Below are 18,370 nucleotides of genomic sequence, written 5' to 3'. Positions count from 1 at the left end.
ATGACTTACGACTTCAACAACGGCGGGGGTGATGCCTATCTCGACTTGACGACCTTCGATACTCGAAATCGCGCTGCTTACCAAACGTACTCGACTGCCACGACCCATTCGAGTCCTTCGGCTGCTTCAAACATCATGCCCCAGGACGCCCGACACTGGGCTGTTCCCCTCGATATGTCCTCAAACAACTCTCACGGCTATGCCTCGATGAGCCCGGAGGAGCATCAGTCCTCTCCTCCATCTCAGTCCGCCAGTCCTCATAGCCAGCACTCGCCGCTACAACAATCTCCTTTTCAGCAAAGTGTGAACCCCCTGACGGATTGGGCCCTTCAGCAACAGCAGCAGCAACAGCAGCACCTCGCTGCTGCTGATATGACACAGTTCATCCAAGATGCTGCCCTCATGAGCTTCAATGCCTTCCCTGCAAACTTCCAGCCGACCAACCCCCTGGATTATCTTCCCGCGACTACACAGGCAGCTCTCCAGGCCAATCTCCTCGAATCAACATTCAACGGACTGCCAATGGACGACCACACACAAGCCGTATGGCCTAACGCCGGAATGGGGGATTGGCAGGAATTTCAGAATACTCTGCAGATGGATGGATTACCTCGGCTTGATAGTGTCGGAAGCAACTCTCCTACCGGTACCTACCTCGAGGTTCTGTCTCTTCCCTCATCCTCAGGCGAGGGCTGGGCCATGGTGGATTGGAATCAGCCCAACTTTGATCAGTTCCAACAAGCTCATGCGCAGGGCGCTGCTATATTCAACCCTTCCCAGACCCTTCACTTGAGAACCAATTCCGATTCCTCCGACGGCGCCAATTCCATGGAGTTTGGAAGCTTCGAGGAGATTGCGCCTTTTCCCTACTCTCCATTCTCTCCCGAGTCTGACGGCTATGTCGATGCTGGTAACCACCGCAACTGCTTCAGCAACGATGGCCAGGCTCACAACCACGCTCACGCCCACGCTCACACACATACCCATGAACCTGTTGCTACCAACACTGTCGCTACCACCGCTGTCGCCACTGTCCCCATCAAGTCTGAACCCTCTTCGAGCCGCCATAGTCCCGGCAGTGGTGCCGGATCTGTCTCTCCATCTTCTAGCAGCACCACCCGCCGTAACTCGGGTCCTCGCAAGAGCCCCATTGCTAAGAGCACCACTAAGAATGTTGTTCGACGTATTTCCAATGGCAAGAAGGATGGTACCGTTGAGAAAAAGGTTGGCCGCAGAAAGGGACCTCTTCTGCCTGAGCAGAGAAAGCAGGCTAGTGAGATCAGAAAATTGCGAGCTTGTCTCCGATGCAAATTCCTCAAGAAGACTTGCGACAAGGGTGAGCCCTGTGCTGGTTGCCAGCCTTCTCACGCCCGTCTCTGGCAGGTTCCTTGCACTCGTATCGACATCAAGGATATTGGTTACTTCATGAAGGACTGGAAGGCCGACTACGAGCGACACATGGACCGTGGTGTCTCAGTCTACAACGTCAAGGGTTTCGCCCAGAAGGAGACCCTTATGTGGATCACCCACGGTTACGGTTTCGCCCTCCCCGTTATGGTTCGCGAGGTCTTTGTTGCCGATGATAGCTGCTTCTCGGTCGACTGGGTTGAGTCCACACTTACCGACCAGGAGCCCATTGACTTCGAGACCCGCACTGAGAAGCTTGACGTTGGTGCCGAGGGTATTCGTCTTGATGCTCTCTCTGAGTATCTTGACAAGCACATTGATGGTCCTTTCGAAGACTTCATTGATGACCACTTCGAGGGTACACCTTTTATCACCGAGATCCTTAAGACCGCTCACCGCTACTATGTCAAGGAGAAGATGCCTGTTATCCGAAAGTCGCTTAAGCTGGTCCTTGCCTACAACCTCACCATGCACATCACCATGGTTGAGAACCAGGGTTCCGAGGTTGACCTCGATGGTCAGATTGACGATGAGGACTCCAAGTACTACGGTCGTACTGTCGCCCCCGTCATGATCAACTTCCAGATCAAGTGTGCTCTCGCCGACATGTGGCGTGAGTTGCAGAAGGATATCCTCGAGGAGCTCTCTGCCCTGTACTCTGGAGTCTACAGTGGTGAGAAGATGAAGAACTGGCCTACCATCTTCATGATTGCCTCCATCCTCCTTGCCGTCTGGGAGGAGATGCAGTTTGATTGCCACTACCGAGTCCCCGACCCTGTTGCCGTCAACAAGTTCTGCACTGACATGGAGACAACACCTGTTGGTGTTATTGTGGGTCTCTTCCACGCCATCTCCCAGAAGCTCCCTGCCTTCACCGACTGGGACACACGCAAGCATGGCCACCTCCTCCACAACAACACCTCGGTCTGCGAGGCCATGACTGAAGTGAGACAGCACGTCATCAAGCACGGTATGTACATCTTGACAGTATTGTTCTTATATCACGTACTAACGACCATCACAGAGGCTTATCTTCGTACCCGCAAGGAGTCAAAGTTTGACCGCTACGACTTCGACTCCCTGTCCAACAAGTTCCTCTCGAAGCTTGTTATCCGGGCCAACTAAGATACTGCTACTCAAGTCACGATGCTATGACACTGTCAAAACATATGATAGGGCACTATAGGAGCCCTCTTTTCCTTTGTTGCATTTGTTTTATCACAGCGAAAGCGTTGACAAGGCCTTTTCAATCTTGGTCAACAGCGACCCCAGATTTGTCCTTTTTGAGCATACGAACATGACTCTAACATTCTATCACGGCTGGTCACCGCCCGACAACACGAAGCTACCTGACACGGGAAAATGTGTTATGACCTTCTTATGACTTTCTTCTATGATTGTATGACTGAAGAAGACAGAGCGTTTTAGTTCTTTTTATCATATTTTATTGTTTTTATTGTTTTAAAGTCTTGGAGAAAGAGAAGAACGACCGTACCATACAGATGATAGCGAACCTCACCCATTTTGTGGTGTTATTACGGGATCATGTTTGACGATGTGGCATTTGAGGAATGATTGAACTCGCATGGCTGATAAGCCTATATGGGAGGTGTGTGTGATTTACAGTGTCTTTGGAGGGCGTTGGTGAGCTCAAGTGGGCTAGACTCGCGACAAGCAGAGCGAAGTCGACGACGAAGAGCAGAGCGAATCGTGTTTTTTATTTTAGCAATTTGTCAAAGGGATATTGGGATAGTTACAAAAAAGGCTCTATGCTTGGCAAGTGCTACAGAGCTGCCACAAGTATATCGAATGGAATTTTTAAACCCTTGAGATTTGAGTCTGAACCGAATGGAATCTGTGAATGAGTGACCAGTGCATGGCATGAGATCTCTGAACGATCAGATAACTCATGTCAGGGGCCGCTCAAGGGGAAGCAAGAAGCCTTGAGATTTTTTTCTCAAGTGATACCCCCTAAGGCCACTCCATTCCTATAATGTTCTGCTTGAATCATTTGAAGTCACAACTTCAGAAGCTACTAAGACAATGTCTCATTCGACACCAAGATATTTCCTAATCCAGGCGCATATTTGTAACGGCTGGAGGGAAAGCGAAAAACACAGTCAGCCATGGCATGAAGTGAAACACCATGGCTGTTTGGCCGGACCGATGGCATTAGACACCCTCAGACATTGTCGAGCTAGGGAAGGAAAGAAAACTCAGGACCTTGCCCGTGAGTGATGAAAATATTAGGTAAATTTAGCCTCAGTCTAAGGGACACTTTGCTGAGTTAATTTTGACACCTTACATCAAGGTTTGGTGTTTTCTTGCCCCCTGAGGCCCGAGCTATCACGGAATCGGGGGCCTGGGTGGTTCACGAGGTTCCTTGCCAACACCACAAAGGCGGGGTCATGATAAGACGCCATGTTAAGCAATGATTGTTTGAGATAAGCTCATTATTAGCTTTGATAACGAATCAAACGAAACAGCAAGACGGTTGCTCCCAGATGAAAGCAACAAGATGGCCACGGCTGGGCAATAAATGCCTTCGAATTCAAGGCATTGCCATCAATCCAAACTCGAAACGTTACCAGCCTCGTTGTGTTGCAGCAAGTTCAAGAAGTTGATGCGAACAGGGTAGTCGTCGAGACAGGGTCCTCACGGGCCAGAATCGCTGGCTGATGACGTCGCGAGCGCCGACAAGACCGGATTCAGCGGGCGGCAGAAGTCGGTGACCACCGGGACATTTGATCTGGATGTTGGACTGAGATTGTTGGATTTTCTGCTGTAAAAATTCATCATTATAGACGGCAAGTGACGTGAGTGCTGGATTCTCGATGCCAGAGAGGTGTCCGTAGAGGTATATCAACTCTCCCGTCTTTAATAATGGTGCTAGACCTGCTCCGTATCCTGTCAAATCCACTTTGAGTTATCTCGGCGTGTTGATCCAGAGCGTTTGCCATCGGTTCCTGATCCAAAGGCTTGGCCACCGAACCTTTAGGGAATGATCACCTGCGACCTCCCAGAAAAGGCCTCGATAGTTAGCCATTCTTTTTAGACAAATTTGCGAAGGTCGAATTGCATCTGTTCGGGACATCCAAGCAAGCATCGCTTTTTTGTCTTTCCCGGGGTAAAGTGGCGACATGCCCGCTCCAGGCTCCGCCACTCCGCTCTCGTGCATCCTAGCGCTAGACCGTGGGTATCTGCTGATGTGAATCACGGTGAGATGGTGAATGAGACGGTAATGGATAAGTGACTGCGTCGGCCTATGGTAAACACTCTTTGACTGATTAGCTAGTGGTTGCAGGTTGTTGATGGCACCTCAGATATAGCCTTGGGTTGAACTTGGGGCCACGGTTTGCTTTTAAATCTCTAAGCGCCTCGAGATCCTCCTCGAAGATGCTAGAGCATGAATGACATCCAAACACCGCTCCTGACATCAGTCTGACTTTCAGCCTTTGGCGAACTTTGGACCCACTTCACGGCGATAAGTGACAGGTCTCGAGTACTTTATATCAGCACGTGAGGTCACATAAATATAAAGTACTTAGGACTTGCTGTGGCGCTCTGCAGCCTGGCCGGATTCTGGAGCCTTCCCTAGTCGCAACCGTCATTCGCTCTCGAGCATGAATCATCCGCCCCCGGAAGCTGCGCTCCTGCCTTCTGGGTTCCAGTGTCTGCCACGCTGCCTTGCCGGTGCCGTTCGTCACTGGCAAGCGTAATCCAGTCACTGCGCCCCCTCTCGCCTGCCCGCCCGCTTGATTATCAAACAAACCTTCCCCCCTCAGTACTTAAACCTCTCTCACCTCTTTCTAACTTCATCCTCTTTTCTTCCCGAAACATCTCTCACACAAGACTTTACTTTCGCTCAAGACCAGCGATAACAAAGACCTTCTCTCATCCGATTACCATATATCCACATCACTTCCGAGACAGATCACCGTCATCATGCAGATCTTCGTCAAGACCCTGACTGGCAAGACCATCACCCTCGAGGTTGAGTCTTCCGACACTATCGACAACGTCAAGTCCAAGATTCAGGACAAGGAGGGTATCCCCCCCGACCAGCAACGCTTGATTTTCGCCGGCAAGCAGCTTGAGGACGGCCGCACCCTCTCTGATTACAACATTCAGAAGGAGTCCACCCTCCATCTTGTCCTCCGCCTCCGTGGTGGTATGCAAATTTGTAAGTTACATCGACCTCATCGCCACACGAACTGCTTCTAACCTGTCCTCATAGTCGTCAAGACCCTCACTGGCAAGACCATCACCCTTGAGGTCGAGTCATCCGATACCATCGACAATGTTAAGTCGAAGATTCAGGACAAGGAAGGTATCCCTCCTGACCAGCAGCGCCTGATCTTTGCTGGAAAGCAACTCGAAGACGGCCGAACCCTTGCCGACTACAACATTCAGAAGGAATCTACCCTTCATCTCGTCCTCCGCCTCCGTGGTGGTATGCAAATCTTCGTCAAGACCCTTACTGGAAAGACCATTACTCTGGAAGTCGAGTCATCCGATACCATTGATAATGTGAAGAGCAAGATCCAAGACAAGGAGGGTATTCCTCCCGATCAACAGCGACTCATCTTTGCTGGCAAGCAACTTGAGGATGGCCGAACTCTTTCGGACTACAACATCCAGAAGGAATCTACTCTCCACTTGGTTCTCCGTCTTCGTGGTGGTATGCAGATTTTCGTGAAGACTCTCACTGGCAAGACCATCACTCTTGAGGTCGAATCCAGCGACACTATCGACAACGTGAAGAGCAAGATTCAGGATAAGGAGGGTATCCCCCCTGATCAGCAGCGTCTTATCTTCGCTGGTAAGCAGCTGGAAGATGGTCGCACCTTGAGCGACTACAACATCCAGAAGGAGTCAACTCTCCACCTCGTTCTCCGACTTCGCGGTGGCCAGTAGGCGATTCCAACGAGCGCTGAGGGATGGATTTTACGACGGCGTTAGGGACTGGCATTGAATTCGAGATCAGGCAACTTCTAGGCCTGTCATGATTATTATGTAGTTTTTGCCCTTACAAATATTCTGCAAGGTGCTAATAGACTATTGAAGTCTACTTGACTATTTGTCATATCTTCTGACTCTATCTTGTTGATTGTGATGTTCCATGTGTTGCCATGTAAGTGTTGACGCTGTGTGGAGTTGCCCCTCAGTTGCCCGGTACTCCACAGTGCAGCCGGGTCATGATGGGTGGGGCTTACATAGAGCTCATGAGCCGTAAGTTCGCAAGTTTAGATCTTTCCTCTTTAAATACTCGTGTACCCACCAAGTCAGGCCTCCTCTTCGTCGTCGTCACTGTCACACCCAGGCATACGATGATTTATAAGTATCGCCCGCTTCACCATCATCTATTTTGGCCTCCTTAGCAACAAACGATACACTTCACTCTATATGCCTAGATCAACTTGAGTTTGCGACCAAGACTTTGTGCATCTTTCTCGAGCGAGCGGTTCAACCGCAGACTGATATATCAGGCTATGCCGTCTTACTTCTATCACCTCAAATTCGAGCTTTATCCGACTCCTGATCCGGTCGCTGCAGCATCAGCAGCTGAAGCTCAAGACGAAATTTGGCTTCCATCTACTGAAGCGGGTGTCTTCGACGACTTTCCATCCCACCCACGACCAGACCGACGAACCACTTATAAAGTTTCGAGATCTATAGATGCCCAGCACTACCCAGCGAACCACGCAACTCCATATACTCTTACAGGGCAAAACTCACCCTCGTCGAATCTCGGTATAATAGATTGTGGCGCAGCCGCGAGGCCATCGGTCAAAGACTCTGGACGGAAAATCGAGATTGTAACCGAAAGACAGTGGCTCGAGCGAGCTAATAGCTTTCCGCCCCCGAACTCAAGTGTCGCGATACATCCACAAAACGCAGTTAGAGACTGGCGGTTTGGCCGTGTTAGCCTCGAGACGGTCGACCTTAGGACTGGGCACGCAATGGCAGGCGAGGCGACCCGAAGTGGCCCTTCTGCGGCTCCTTCACTAGGGCCAACGTTTGGGGGAGCCGGTACAGCGACAAAAGCCGAGTTTCTTCCTCTAGAGACAAAGAATACTGAGCTTGGCTGGGGAGTTGTGCACTTTTACAGAGAAGAAGACGAGACTTCCGGGCTCATCGAGACGGCCCATCAAGAAACTGAAGCGAGTGGCTCAAAGGATACTGACTGCACAACCCTCTGTATACCAGCAGTTCCGGCGTATATGTCGCCAGGTGATCTGATGGGTTTCGTCGGAGAAAAGTGGAGGGGAGATATCAGCCATTGCCGTATGGTTATGACATCGCGGATGAATAGATATCTTGTCTTGCTCAAGTTCCGAAACAATTTTCGAGCCAAGCAATGGCGGAGAGAGTTTGATGGAAAGGTATTTAATACCGTGGAAGTGAGTTACAAAACCTCCATTTCTCTACCCCAATCTCTAACAATGATACAGCCTCAAATCTGCCATGTTGTTTTCGTCAAGAGTATAACATTCGAAACACCAACACGAAGGAAATCAAGCGGAGCTCTTTCCCCCTTATCCTCGTCGGCTGGCATGTCAAGCAGCCTCAGGCCGTTTCCCCCTCCGACACCGAATCTCGTGGAATTGCCAACTTGCCCTGTATGCTTGGAACGCATGGATGAGACAAATGGGTTGATGACAATACCATGCTCTCATGTGTTCCACTGTACATGCCTCCAAAATTGGAAAGGTGCTGGGTGTCCTGTCTGTCGATTCACAAACACCTCACCTAACTCGGAATCAGACCCTTCGGGGCCTCATTCGCAGCCATTTGGGTCTGGAGTCTCGAATCTCTGCAGCATCTGCGATTGCACAGATGATCTATGGATTTGTTTAATTTGCGGCTATGTGGGCTGTGGCCGATACAAAGGTGGTCATGCAAAAGATCACTGGAAAGAGACAGCCCATTGTTTTGCTCTGGAGCTGGAAACGCAGCATGTCTGGGACTACGCTGGGGACATGTGGGTTCACCGACTGATACGAGATAAAGGTGATGGGAAGGTTGTGGAACTTCCTTCGAGAAATAGGTCAGTCGGTCATCTGGAGGAAGAGGATGTTGTTCCTCGAGCCAAGCTGGACAGCATTGGTCTCGAATACACGCATCTTGTCACGAGTCAACTGGAATCTCAAAGGGCATACTATGAAGAACTGATCAGCAAGACCGTCGATAAGGCCTCGAAAGCTTCTGCTGCTGCCGAGGAAGCTGCAGCACAAGCCTCAAAGGCCATGGAAAAGCTGGCAGTGCTCGATGAAAAGTATACAACCCTCAGTCAGGAAACGATACCAGAGCTAGAGAAGCAACTTGCTCGAGAGCGCAACAAGGCAAGCAAGAGCGAAACATTAGCACGCAACCTTGGCAAATCTCTTCAAGAGGAAAAACGTTTGAACGAGGGACTGATGAAGCGGATTGAGCATCTCAACAGCGACCACGAAGCGATAGTCAAAAAATTGGAGAAACTCAAAGGAGAGAATGCTGACCTTCAAGAGATGAATCGCGATCTGAGCATGTTTATATCGGGGCAAGAGAAATTGAAAGAGTTGGAAAATGAGGGCAAGATCGAGGAGGGTGAGCTTGAAGGCGGCAGCGCAAGTGTCCCAGAGAAGAAGAGCCGGCGACGGGGAAAACGCTAAGTGCTCAAGGTCATTGGATTGGAGTTGGATATTTCCCAGCGTTGCTTTTGATTGATTCGGATTTAACAAAGCGGGGGAGGACGTCTGATTATCTTTAATTACTACTAATACCAACTACAGCTTTGAAGCATCGTGACAACTTTCAGCACATGACCATTCATGATGTATAAGGTGTACTTCCTTGTGGTGAGAAATGATATCTACCCTATGCTTACGACAAAAATATGAAAAGTGACTACTCAGTAGTTACAGCATAACGCATCACAGTTGCATATTGAAGCAGGGGTTTGTTGTAAGATGTGTAGCATTATGCAGCTGTACAAAGGTCTAGAATACCCAGCCCAGCATCTCGCCGCTCGTCTATTCTCTTCTATCAAAATCTGAAGATCCTTTCGGCCTCGGGATGAGCAGACGGTCTTACGGGTTGGGAGGCACGGCAATTTCATAGGTACCCAAGCTATATATAAGGTAGTGCACACCCTCGTTTTGATGGTGCATGCATTAGAGGCCTCAACTGCATTGATACCACTTGACTGGGCATTTTTGTTGGGACTTAGCTAATAGCCATAGACAAGATTTGCGCCAAGCAGCTTTTACTTGTTTTCAACATATCTTAATCTCTAGACTTTTTGTGGCTGTAATGATTGAGACTCCGATGAAGAGTCAACAATTAACATGTGAATACAGGTGCACGGATGCGTTTTTCTCTTCCTTGTTCATGTTTCTCGGAAATTCGCAAAGAGAATTCGGTAAGGGACCCATATGGAGAGGCACTGTAGCGTGATGGAGCGGATGGTTCCGGGGTTGAGCAAACCATCAGTGGCTGGGGTGGTGACGATAGTGGTGTGAATTAACTTGTGATTGATTGATCGATAGGTGACTCGGGCTTGTGATCTCTCGGCAGGGCAAAGGGGGCAACGGGACGGCACATATCTCTGTTTTTGATGCAGTTTAATGATAGAGATTGGAGCTCTTGACAGTAAATATTGTCATACTGTTCATGCAGAACCGTTATTTGTGGCTTGTGACCGGCATGCTCGGGTTAAACAATGTCTTTGATGCTATTATACTGACTGCGCAAAAACCCTGGTGCTCCTTATAACCTGCACCATCCCGTACCGTACCGCACCGGATCTCCAATGTAAGTGGAGTGATGATAAACAGTTTGCAGGGGAAAAGCGCCGAGTGCGAGTACGGGTTGGTACGGGGTTTGCGCCGCAGACTATAGTCCATAGGGCTTGGAAGTATATATCCTCGGTCGTCAGAAGGGTTCGCAGACGGGCGATTGCAACTAAAAAGGAAGCTCGTAGACGACAAGGACAGAGTAAGTAACAAAGAAAAGACTCGAGAAAAGGAGCCAATTGTGACATGCCAAAGCGAAATGTAAAGTGCCGTCGGTTTTAACTCGTCCTATGAAGATCATAGCTTGTCAGCTTTAAAACCGGCCTTTCCTTACTGGGCAGACACCTCTCCCTCCATCACGTACGGTAAGGTACCTTCCCCTCCTTGAGGTGCAGTACATTCTGTTCCCAACCCCAGCAGCCCCAGCTGTTTCTCCATTTCCATTTCCATTTCCATCTCCATCCCGCATCTTCTTTCACATCCTTCACCCTTGTCCTCCCAGGAATGCAGACCTCTTTATAAAACCAACACCTCCGAGCATTTGTATATATTATCTCTCGTCATATTTCCGCCCGACCGTCCATTCCCATAACTGAGGCCCGCCGCCCCTCATATCGACCACAACTCGCTTGTCTAGCTCTGTCGAAATTTTTATTGTCCAACATCTATCCACAGCTCGATTTCGAAATATCGTTTCGCGCGCCTGTTCTAATAACGCTGGGCTCTTCAACGCAAGCCCGTAATGTCTAAACATGCTGGGACAAAGGACGCGGCAGCGCCGCAGTCCTCGACGAACCCAACCCCGCAGAAGGAGCTCTATCCTATGGTGAACTGGAAGTACGATATGTTCCTCTATACCGTTGGCAACATCGTCGATATGTTCTTCCGTGAAGTTGTGCCTCGAGGTGCCTGGCGTGTTCCTCAGACTGGACCTGTTCTGTTCGTCGCAGCGCCACATGCCAATCAGGTTAGTTGTGTATAATATGGGGAGCTCGTGTTTAAAGATAGAGCGCACCACGGATATGTTGCACAAGGCAGGACCATTTAATAACTCGCAATAGTTCGTCGATGCGATCATCCTTCAACGTACCCTCCGTAACGAAGCTAAGCGGCGAGCGTCCCTCCTCATTGCCCAAAAATCAGTCCACGGCTTCATCGGATGGGGCTCGCGACAAGTTGGTTCAGTTCCCGTCGGTCGCGCTCAAGATGCTGCCAAGCCAGCTACTGGCACCATCTACCTCCCCGATCCTATCAACGACCCAACCCTTGTTCGAGGTGTCGGTACAAAATTCGGAGAGGGAGAGGGCGAGGTTCAGGGCATGCTCTTCCTCCCCTCAACTAAGAACACCAGTGGCGCCAGCGTCGATATTTCTCAGATTATCGGTCCCGAAGAGATCCGTGTCAAGCGACCTTTTAAGGGCAAGATCGCTCTGCAACAACTCACAGGCCGTGACGATATCGATAAAGATGGGAACTTCACCAACAAGGACGTAAAGGGTCCTGCTCCAGGTTACCAGGGCACCAAGTTCAAGCTGGCACCTCACATTGACCAAACCAAAGTTTACGAGGCCGTCTTTTCTCGGCTCTGCAATGGCGGCTGTGTTGGTATCTTCCCCGAGGGCGGTAGCCACGATCGCACTGAACTTCTACCTCTCAAGGCTGGTGTCGCCATCATGGCCCTTGGGACTTTGGCCCAAGATCCCGATTGTGGCCTTAAGATTGTCCCTGTGGGAATGAATTACTTCCATGCTCACAAGTTCCGCTCGCGTGCGGTTGTTGAGTTCGGTGCTCCGTTTGAAATTCCTCGTCACCTCGTTGAGCTCTACTGCAACAACCAGCGTCGTGAAGCCATCGGCCAAGTTCTTGATACAGTCTATCAAGCTCTGAACTCTGTCACCGTCTCTGCACCCGACTACGACACACTCATGGTCATCCAGGCCGCTCGCCGACTCTACAACCCTACCGGCAAGAAACTCCCACTTCCTGTAGTGATCGAGCTTAACCGCAGATTATGCATGGGATATGAGCGATACAAGAACGATGAGCGCATTACGTCCTTGTCTGCCGCTGTCAAAGAATACAACTCTCAATTGCGGTACCTCAACCTGAAAGACCACCAAGTTCAGTATGCCAAGATGAATATGCTCAAGGTCATATTCCTTTTCATCTACCGGTCAATCAAACTACTCTTCCTCTTCATCTGTACATTGCCAGGTCTGATTCTCTTCTCGCCTGTCTTCGTGGCGACCAAGATCATCAGCCGACAGAAGGCTAAGACAGCTCTGGCGGGCTCTACAGTCAAGATTCGCGGCCGCGATGTCATGGCGACTTGGAAGATCCTTGTGGCAATCGGGTTTGCACCCACTCTCTATCATATTTACTCGGCCATTATAACTTTCAAGGTGTGGCAAGACCGTCTCTGGGGTTATGTTCCTGAGGGAGTACCGCTTCTGGTGGTTTACTTCGCATTGTGGCCCTTTATGGTTGGTATCACTTTTGCATCACTGCGTTTTGGTGAGGTTGGTATGGATATTTTCAAGTCTCTGCGCCCACTACTCCTCTGCTTGACACCAACCTCCAACTACAACATCCACAAGCTACGAGAACGACGAGCCGAGTTGAGCGCTCAGGTAACAGATGTTATCAACACGCTGGGGCCTGAGATGTTTGATGACTTTGAAAGGGCACGACTTGTGCCTGACCTGTACAAAGCCGAGGGTGGCTCAAGCACAACCACCAAGGCACATCGCCGCAGAGACAGCGACCAGTCAAGTACTGGCTATGAGCCTGAGACCCCACCAGCTCTGTCGCGACGAAGCACGACACAGTCTAGCCGAGCTCTCCCGCGCAACGATTCCTTCAGCAATATTGGTCACGTGGGAATCTTCTCTACACGGCCGCCTTCCAGAGCCCGTAGCAGGTCGAGATCAAGCAGCAGCGGGGGTGGGTTCGGATCTGGTGGGTTCCCTATCAGTGGGTTCACCACTTTGGACTCTTCAGGTGGATTTGATGAGGCGAGTCGCAAGATTCGAGAGGCGATGAAGAATAGGCGACATAAGACAGATCAAGAAAGGACAGAGGGTGACGACGAGGATGACGACAGTGAAGAGGAGGGATATGATGAGGCTAGAAAGAAGAACGCGTAAGCATTGAAAAGCGCATGACAGGCAGAGGCGACCATTGGGAATGGGAAAGCTACAAGCAGCTATAGCTAAACATTTTGTATTATTTGAATAGGCTACCGCATAGCATGATTCCTTTGCTGATTCTTTGAGGAACATGAGTGGCCTGAGTGACACGAGGACAGAGATTTTTGAAGGAGGATACCTAGTTTTCGGATCTTGACACGACCGTTACATCTCAATCTTGAGTTTAATTAAAACCTTAATTATTCTATAAAGAATGAGAAACCTGGGGCTACGGGCCAGTCCAAAGAAGTGTGTTTGCACAAATGTTGTAATTAATTCTGGGGTTCGTCAGAGCTGGAAATTGGAGACCGGGGTTTGATGAACCCTGACGGTTGAAAATGACAGGATCTGATAACTTTTTTTGTGGGAGCCGATGCAATCTAATGACGTGCCCATGGGCCATGTTACCAGGCTGTCAGGCTCGGTGATCGGAGATAGACGGGGGAGACAAAAGAGCGAAGGAATAAAGCGAAATGTTTGGGTTATTTGAAGCCATAGGAGACTCGATTTTGGTAATGCAGAGAAAAAGAAACGATCTCACCATTTGAATCATCCTCCATTTCGGTACCTGCCTACCTAGGCAGGTAAATTATTTGGCTACAGCGTACGGAGTACAATTAATTATCTGATCGATCATCTGATTATCAATCAGTAACATCTCCAAAAGCTTGCTGGTATATCCATTACCAATTAATTAATCAAGTGGATCAGTGCCAATCAAACTGTCCCATTCCGAACCGAACCTACGGCATCTGGAGACGTCAACGGCCCTAAAATCTACCGAAAGATTGGATCTCTTATTACAACATGACCCTATCATCCTCATCCACACACGACAATCCCCCTCCCCTTACCTCCCCCTCAACCTCCATAACAGCCGCTGTACCGTCCTGGCTTCCGCAGCACAAGCCCGCAAAGCAGAGAATGGCCCTCTCACTAAAGAACCTCATGGGCTCCGTGCTCGGCGGAGGATCTGCAAAGCAGGACACCAAGCCCTCGTCTTCGGAGCTGTTCGCCAAGACGGATCCAAAAGTAGACGGCGAGGAATGCCTACACGACTGTGAAAACTGCTCCGTGAGGTATCCCCGAGGCTTCAAGATTGAGGAGGAGGATGTGCTGTATGGACTTGTTGAGCCTTGGAGTACGCACCTCCTTGTTGGAACAGGCAAGACGGACTGGGTGAGGGATGTGGCGGATGAAAAGGGGAGTGTAATGGAGGCTTTTTCTAAGGCCGCCGAGCCTGCGAATGGGGTGAGTCTTTATCTCATATGAGTTGATGTATGAGACGAGGGTATTTTGCCTCACTCACATCATCACTCATGAATCTTGATGATTGAAGCGCTAACAATCACAGAAACTCAAGCTTTCGGCATCCAATATGCCGACGCCTCATGACACAGATGACTATTCTGAGCCCACAACTCTTTTACTACTGCCAGCCTTCAAGCTTCTTAACAATGTCCACCCTCTCAGTGTGCCTCAGATTGTCACCGAAGTTATCAACCGGGCACCGACCAGCACTTCTCCCCTTCACCCCACGCCGCTCCCGGCCTCTCTTCCGTCTCCCGACCCGGCCGCCGGGATACCGGATGTGTCTCTGAAGGACTGCCCTCACAACGCTGTGATTCTTATGTGCAGTCACCGAACACGCGATGTGCGTTGTGCACAGAGTGCGCCGATTCTGAGGAAAGAGTTTGAGCGCCAGCTAAGGCCGTTGGGTCTGTATCGAGACTTGCATGATGAGAGGCCTGGCGGTGTTGGTATCTACTACATCAGCCATGTGGGAGGACACAAGTACTCTGCCAACGTCATGATCTACCGACGGCCGAATGCGTTTGGTCTGGATGATCCGGTTCCTGCGCAGCAGAATGGCACAAATGGCGTTGAGAAGAACGGCAATGGTACGAACGGTCCAGCAGAGGAGAGTGTGGGCGCATCGCAGGGCATCTGGTTGGCACGCGTCATGCCTGAAGACTGTGAGAACTTGATCCGATATACAGTCTTGAGAGGCAAGGTGGTCAAGCCTGAGCGTCAGCTACGAGGTGGATTTGATCGTGGCCGAGGCGTCATGAGTTGGTGAGAGGCGAAGTGATAAGAGATGGAATGTTCCGGAAAGAAAGGTTGATTGAGGAAGAAAATACCCACGGTTCAACATGATGGGAGGTTCATCAAGCAGGGAGGCTAGACTTTTGTTACATGGCGATAAACCGCTTCGATGATCTGTATAGAGTATACGACATAGACAGCGACGACGATTGGTTTCTGAAGGATTGGCGATATCGAGGTTACAACCGAACTTTGTTGACTCAACCTTGTCCCGTTGCACTGCGCATCTACCGTCACATAGATTTCGTCAACATGAACGATGAAACCGTAAAAATAAAGTCAAAGATACGCTCTCACAAATCCCACAATTTTATCTCATCCCTCAAAAGTCAATTCCACTGGATCTCGACCCCAGCGTCAAGCTCTGCAGGCCGCGTCGTCAACCTCCTCGATACTGCATAGAGGACCTTGTTGGAGAAGAGATCTGCGCGTACCTGCAGAACAAAAGAGCCTCGGTCATGGCACGTACTGTATTTTAGACAATGATTGGTGGTGGAGAAAATAGGGAGAGTTGAGACTTGAAACAAACCTAACGGTGCTGACTGTCAGGGGATAGGCTGTGGGGCATGTGTTTTACTGGAGGTGAATTCTCCGTAGGTGCTCCGTAGGGACTGGTGGAGATGGGTTTTCACGTTGTTTCTTTGCGTTACGCGTCGTTTGTTAGAAGGCTGTGGGTTCAATTATGGAGACGGATAACTCTTGTTTTTGCAAAAGATGTCATACTGTGACTGTGTTGATCGTGAATCAAGAATATTGCAGGCAACAATATTGAGGTATCTAAATAAAGAAAGACGATATTAGTATAAAAATTAGTAATTGATGAACAACTAGAGTCGTTAAGCATAAAATCATAAGTCTCCGTAGTATATACATATAAAATGCCACAGCTTGCCATGTATCAATACCGTCCAAGCATTCAGCAAAGAAACATCCAAGACGAGACAAGCTTTTACCCTTCCGTACCCACCCATGTAAGCTTCATCAAGAGATACAGACTATCCCCAACTACCGGTCCTCCATCGGCCACACCGGTTCACTCAGCTCAAGACTCCCGGCACTGTGGAGAGTCAGTCAACTCACACGCATGATCCTAGCCTCTCATTTTCTCACATTCCATGATCTAACTTAACTTGCGGCTGATCACTCATGGGTCTCTCGGTATATTCCTCCATCACGGTAAGGATGTGCAGAGCTACCAAGGGGGAAAGTGGTCCGCTGTAGCAACAGATATATAACACCGCCTACAATCTCGTCAAAAAACAGGTTCTTGTGTATTCCCAGCCCATCATTTCTTCTCTATTCTTGACAACATCGTCCTGGTCTGTGACCTACTAAGCTATCCTTATCTTACATCCTTGTTGTTTGAGCTGGCCTCGTTCGTTATAAAAGACTTGAAGTCGTTACCATTCTTTCTCATCCCTCAGATCAAGCAACCTTTTCTGTCACTACCTTGAACAAACCGCCAAAATGAAGACTGGTTTCATCGCTTTTGCCATTGCCGCCGCGGCTCCCCTTGCCATGGCTCTTCCTTTCCCTCGTGAGTATATCTCTTGTTCATTTTGTCCGACCAGCATATTGATATCCATACAGAGGCCGCCCCTGGAGGCTTCTTCCCTCCTCCTCCTTCTATGAACGGCACTCAGCCTGGAAACCATGGCCACTACGGCGGTGGTCAGAATGGAGGACCTGGTAGTTGGCTGCCCCAGCCTGGCAACGGCCAGCAGCCTGGTGGTAAGTGACTAGTGCATGAGAGAAGTTGAGCTATACTGATTATTAGCAGTTCCTACTCCCGGACCTACCCCTATCCCTACTCCTCCTCCCATGGTTCCTGTCCCTCCTCCTTCTGCTTCCACTCCTCCTGCTGTCCCTCAGCCCCCTCCCGCTGCTCCTACTAAGCCCATCGTGGCCCCAACTCCTACTCCCGTTGCCCGCAAGTAAGGGTCATGGTGACAACTTCTCGAACAAAGTTTTCAGATACGCATATATGATTGTACATAAATGAAGGGATGAGAGGCCTAGGCTAGATTTCTTACCGATGAATAGAATGCTGCAAGTCGGCCTCTGAGTTATCTACCACTTAGTTGTCTTGATCATGTGTCGTCATGTATGTAACTCTCGTGCCTCCAAACTGAATGAAGCCATTAGAAACCCGTACTTCTACGGTACTTCGAATTAGCCTTCAGTGACATCCGAAAGACATTCACAATTTCGTTTGGGTTATGAAAAGTGAGAGTTGCCTCATTGAGCGAACTTCCAACAGCTAGGCCAATCAGAAATAAGAATCTTCTCGACAGGGTAAGCTGCACCGAATAAGTCACACCTGAGTCGTCCTTGAACAGTGACAGTTTGAAAGACACGATTCTAATATTCGAACAATTTATCCGTGGAAGGCTTCATGTCGAAGGCACTTAAATCACGTAAGTAGAACCCAATCTGTATCCATTACAGAGATTTACGGCAACATGCCATACCATTTTGTTTTCGTAGCTGGATTCACCTTGAAATCTAAACCCTCCCGAACCTTATGATCAATGCTCTGCTAATCTGTCTAGACAGAGCTTAGCCTGCGCTGTAGAACCCGAGAGGCGTCAATTTCTATCCTTGGGTATTCTCATGGACGATGTCATTCTCCTCATCCCTCAGCAAGTCTCGTTCTAATCTTCAATAAGTCGCTCTGAACTAGAAGACGCGTAACTACTCGACTCATCACTGACGTTTCGAAAATGGCAGTTAGCTGCCACTTCTTCGTGATACTTGACGAACTCATTACGAAGTTGGACGAATGAGTCGGAGCCCTCCAGCCGGGCTAGCTCACGGCGTCCGGTCTCGATAAGCCCCTTGATTTCGGCCAATCGCATTCGTTTCTTGACGACTGTTTGACTGAAGAGATCT

The 18,370-nt window shown here is 49.5% G+C and overlaps 5 protein-coding genes across 5 annotated transcripts; all 5 read left to right on the top strand.

Annotated features, from left to right (window-relative positions):
- FTJAE_2926 (C6 finger domain protein) lies at positions 1 to 2,532 on the top strand (the record flags this gene model as incomplete). The annotated part of the gene is made up of 2 exons (XM_037349169.1): positions 1 to 2,377; positions 2,432 to 2,532. 2 exons carry the CDS (start codon positions 1 to 3, stop codon positions 2,530 to 2,532), a joined length of 2,478 nt encoding a protein of 825 aa, XP_037210041.1.
- Positions 2,533 to 5,352: 2,820 nt separating this feature from the next.
- Positions 5,353 to 9,062, top strand: FTJAE_2925 (RING and UBP finger domain protein; the record flags this gene model as incomplete). The annotated part of the gene is made up of 5 exons (XM_037349168.1): positions 5,353 to 5,590; positions 5,645 to 6,320; positions 6,884 to 7,811; positions 7,895 to 8,030; positions 8,176 to 9,062. 5 exons carry the CDS (start codon positions 5,353 to 5,355, stop codon positions 9,060 to 9,062), a joined length of 2,865 nt encoding a protein of 954 aa, XP_037210040.1.
- A 1,864-nt stretch (positions 9,063 to 10,926) lies between these two features.
- On the top strand, positions 10,927 to 13,330 carry FTJAE_2924 (glycerol-3-phosphate O-acyltransferase; the record flags this gene model as incomplete). The annotated part of the gene is made up of 2 exons (XM_037349167.1): positions 10,927 to 11,151; positions 11,246 to 13,330. 2 exons carry the CDS (start codon positions 10,927 to 10,929, stop codon positions 13,328 to 13,330), a joined length of 2,310 nt encoding a protein of 769 aa, XP_037210039.1.
- An 849-nt stretch (positions 13,331 to 14,179) lies between these two features.
- FTJAE_2923 (sucrose cleavage protein) lies at positions 14,180 to 15,452 on the top strand (the record flags this gene model as incomplete). Its single annotated transcript, XM_037349166.1, has 2 exons — positions 14,180 to 14,623; positions 14,727 to 15,452. The coding sequence occupies 2 exons, from the start codon at positions 14,180 to 14,182 to the stop codon at positions 15,450 to 15,452; spliced, it is 1,170 nt and encodes a 389-aa protein (XP_037210038.1).
- Positions 15,453 to 16,945: 1,493 nt separating this feature from the next.
- FTJAE_2922 (uncharacterized protein) lies at positions 16,946 to 17,416 on the top strand (the record flags this gene model as incomplete). Its single annotated transcript, XM_037349165.1, has 3 exons — positions 16,946 to 17,015; positions 17,069 to 17,209; positions 17,259 to 17,416. 3 exons carry the CDS (start codon positions 16,946 to 16,948, stop codon positions 17,414 to 17,416), a joined length of 369 nt encoding a protein of 122 aa, XP_037210037.1.
- Between the last annotated feature and the right edge of the window lie 954 nt (positions 17,417 to 18,370).

Source organism: Fusarium tjaetaba, assembly GCF_013396195.1.
Source record: "Fusarium tjaetaba strain NRRL 66243 chromosome Unknown NRRL66243_c0000059, whole genome shotgun sequence".
NCBI classification, from domain to species: domain Eukaryota; kingdom Fungi; phylum Ascomycota; class Sordariomycetes; order Hypocreales; family Nectriaceae; genus Fusarium; species Fusarium tjaetaba.
Note: the sequence above shows the minus strand (reverse complement) of the source record. Positions and strands in the feature narration are given on the sequence as shown.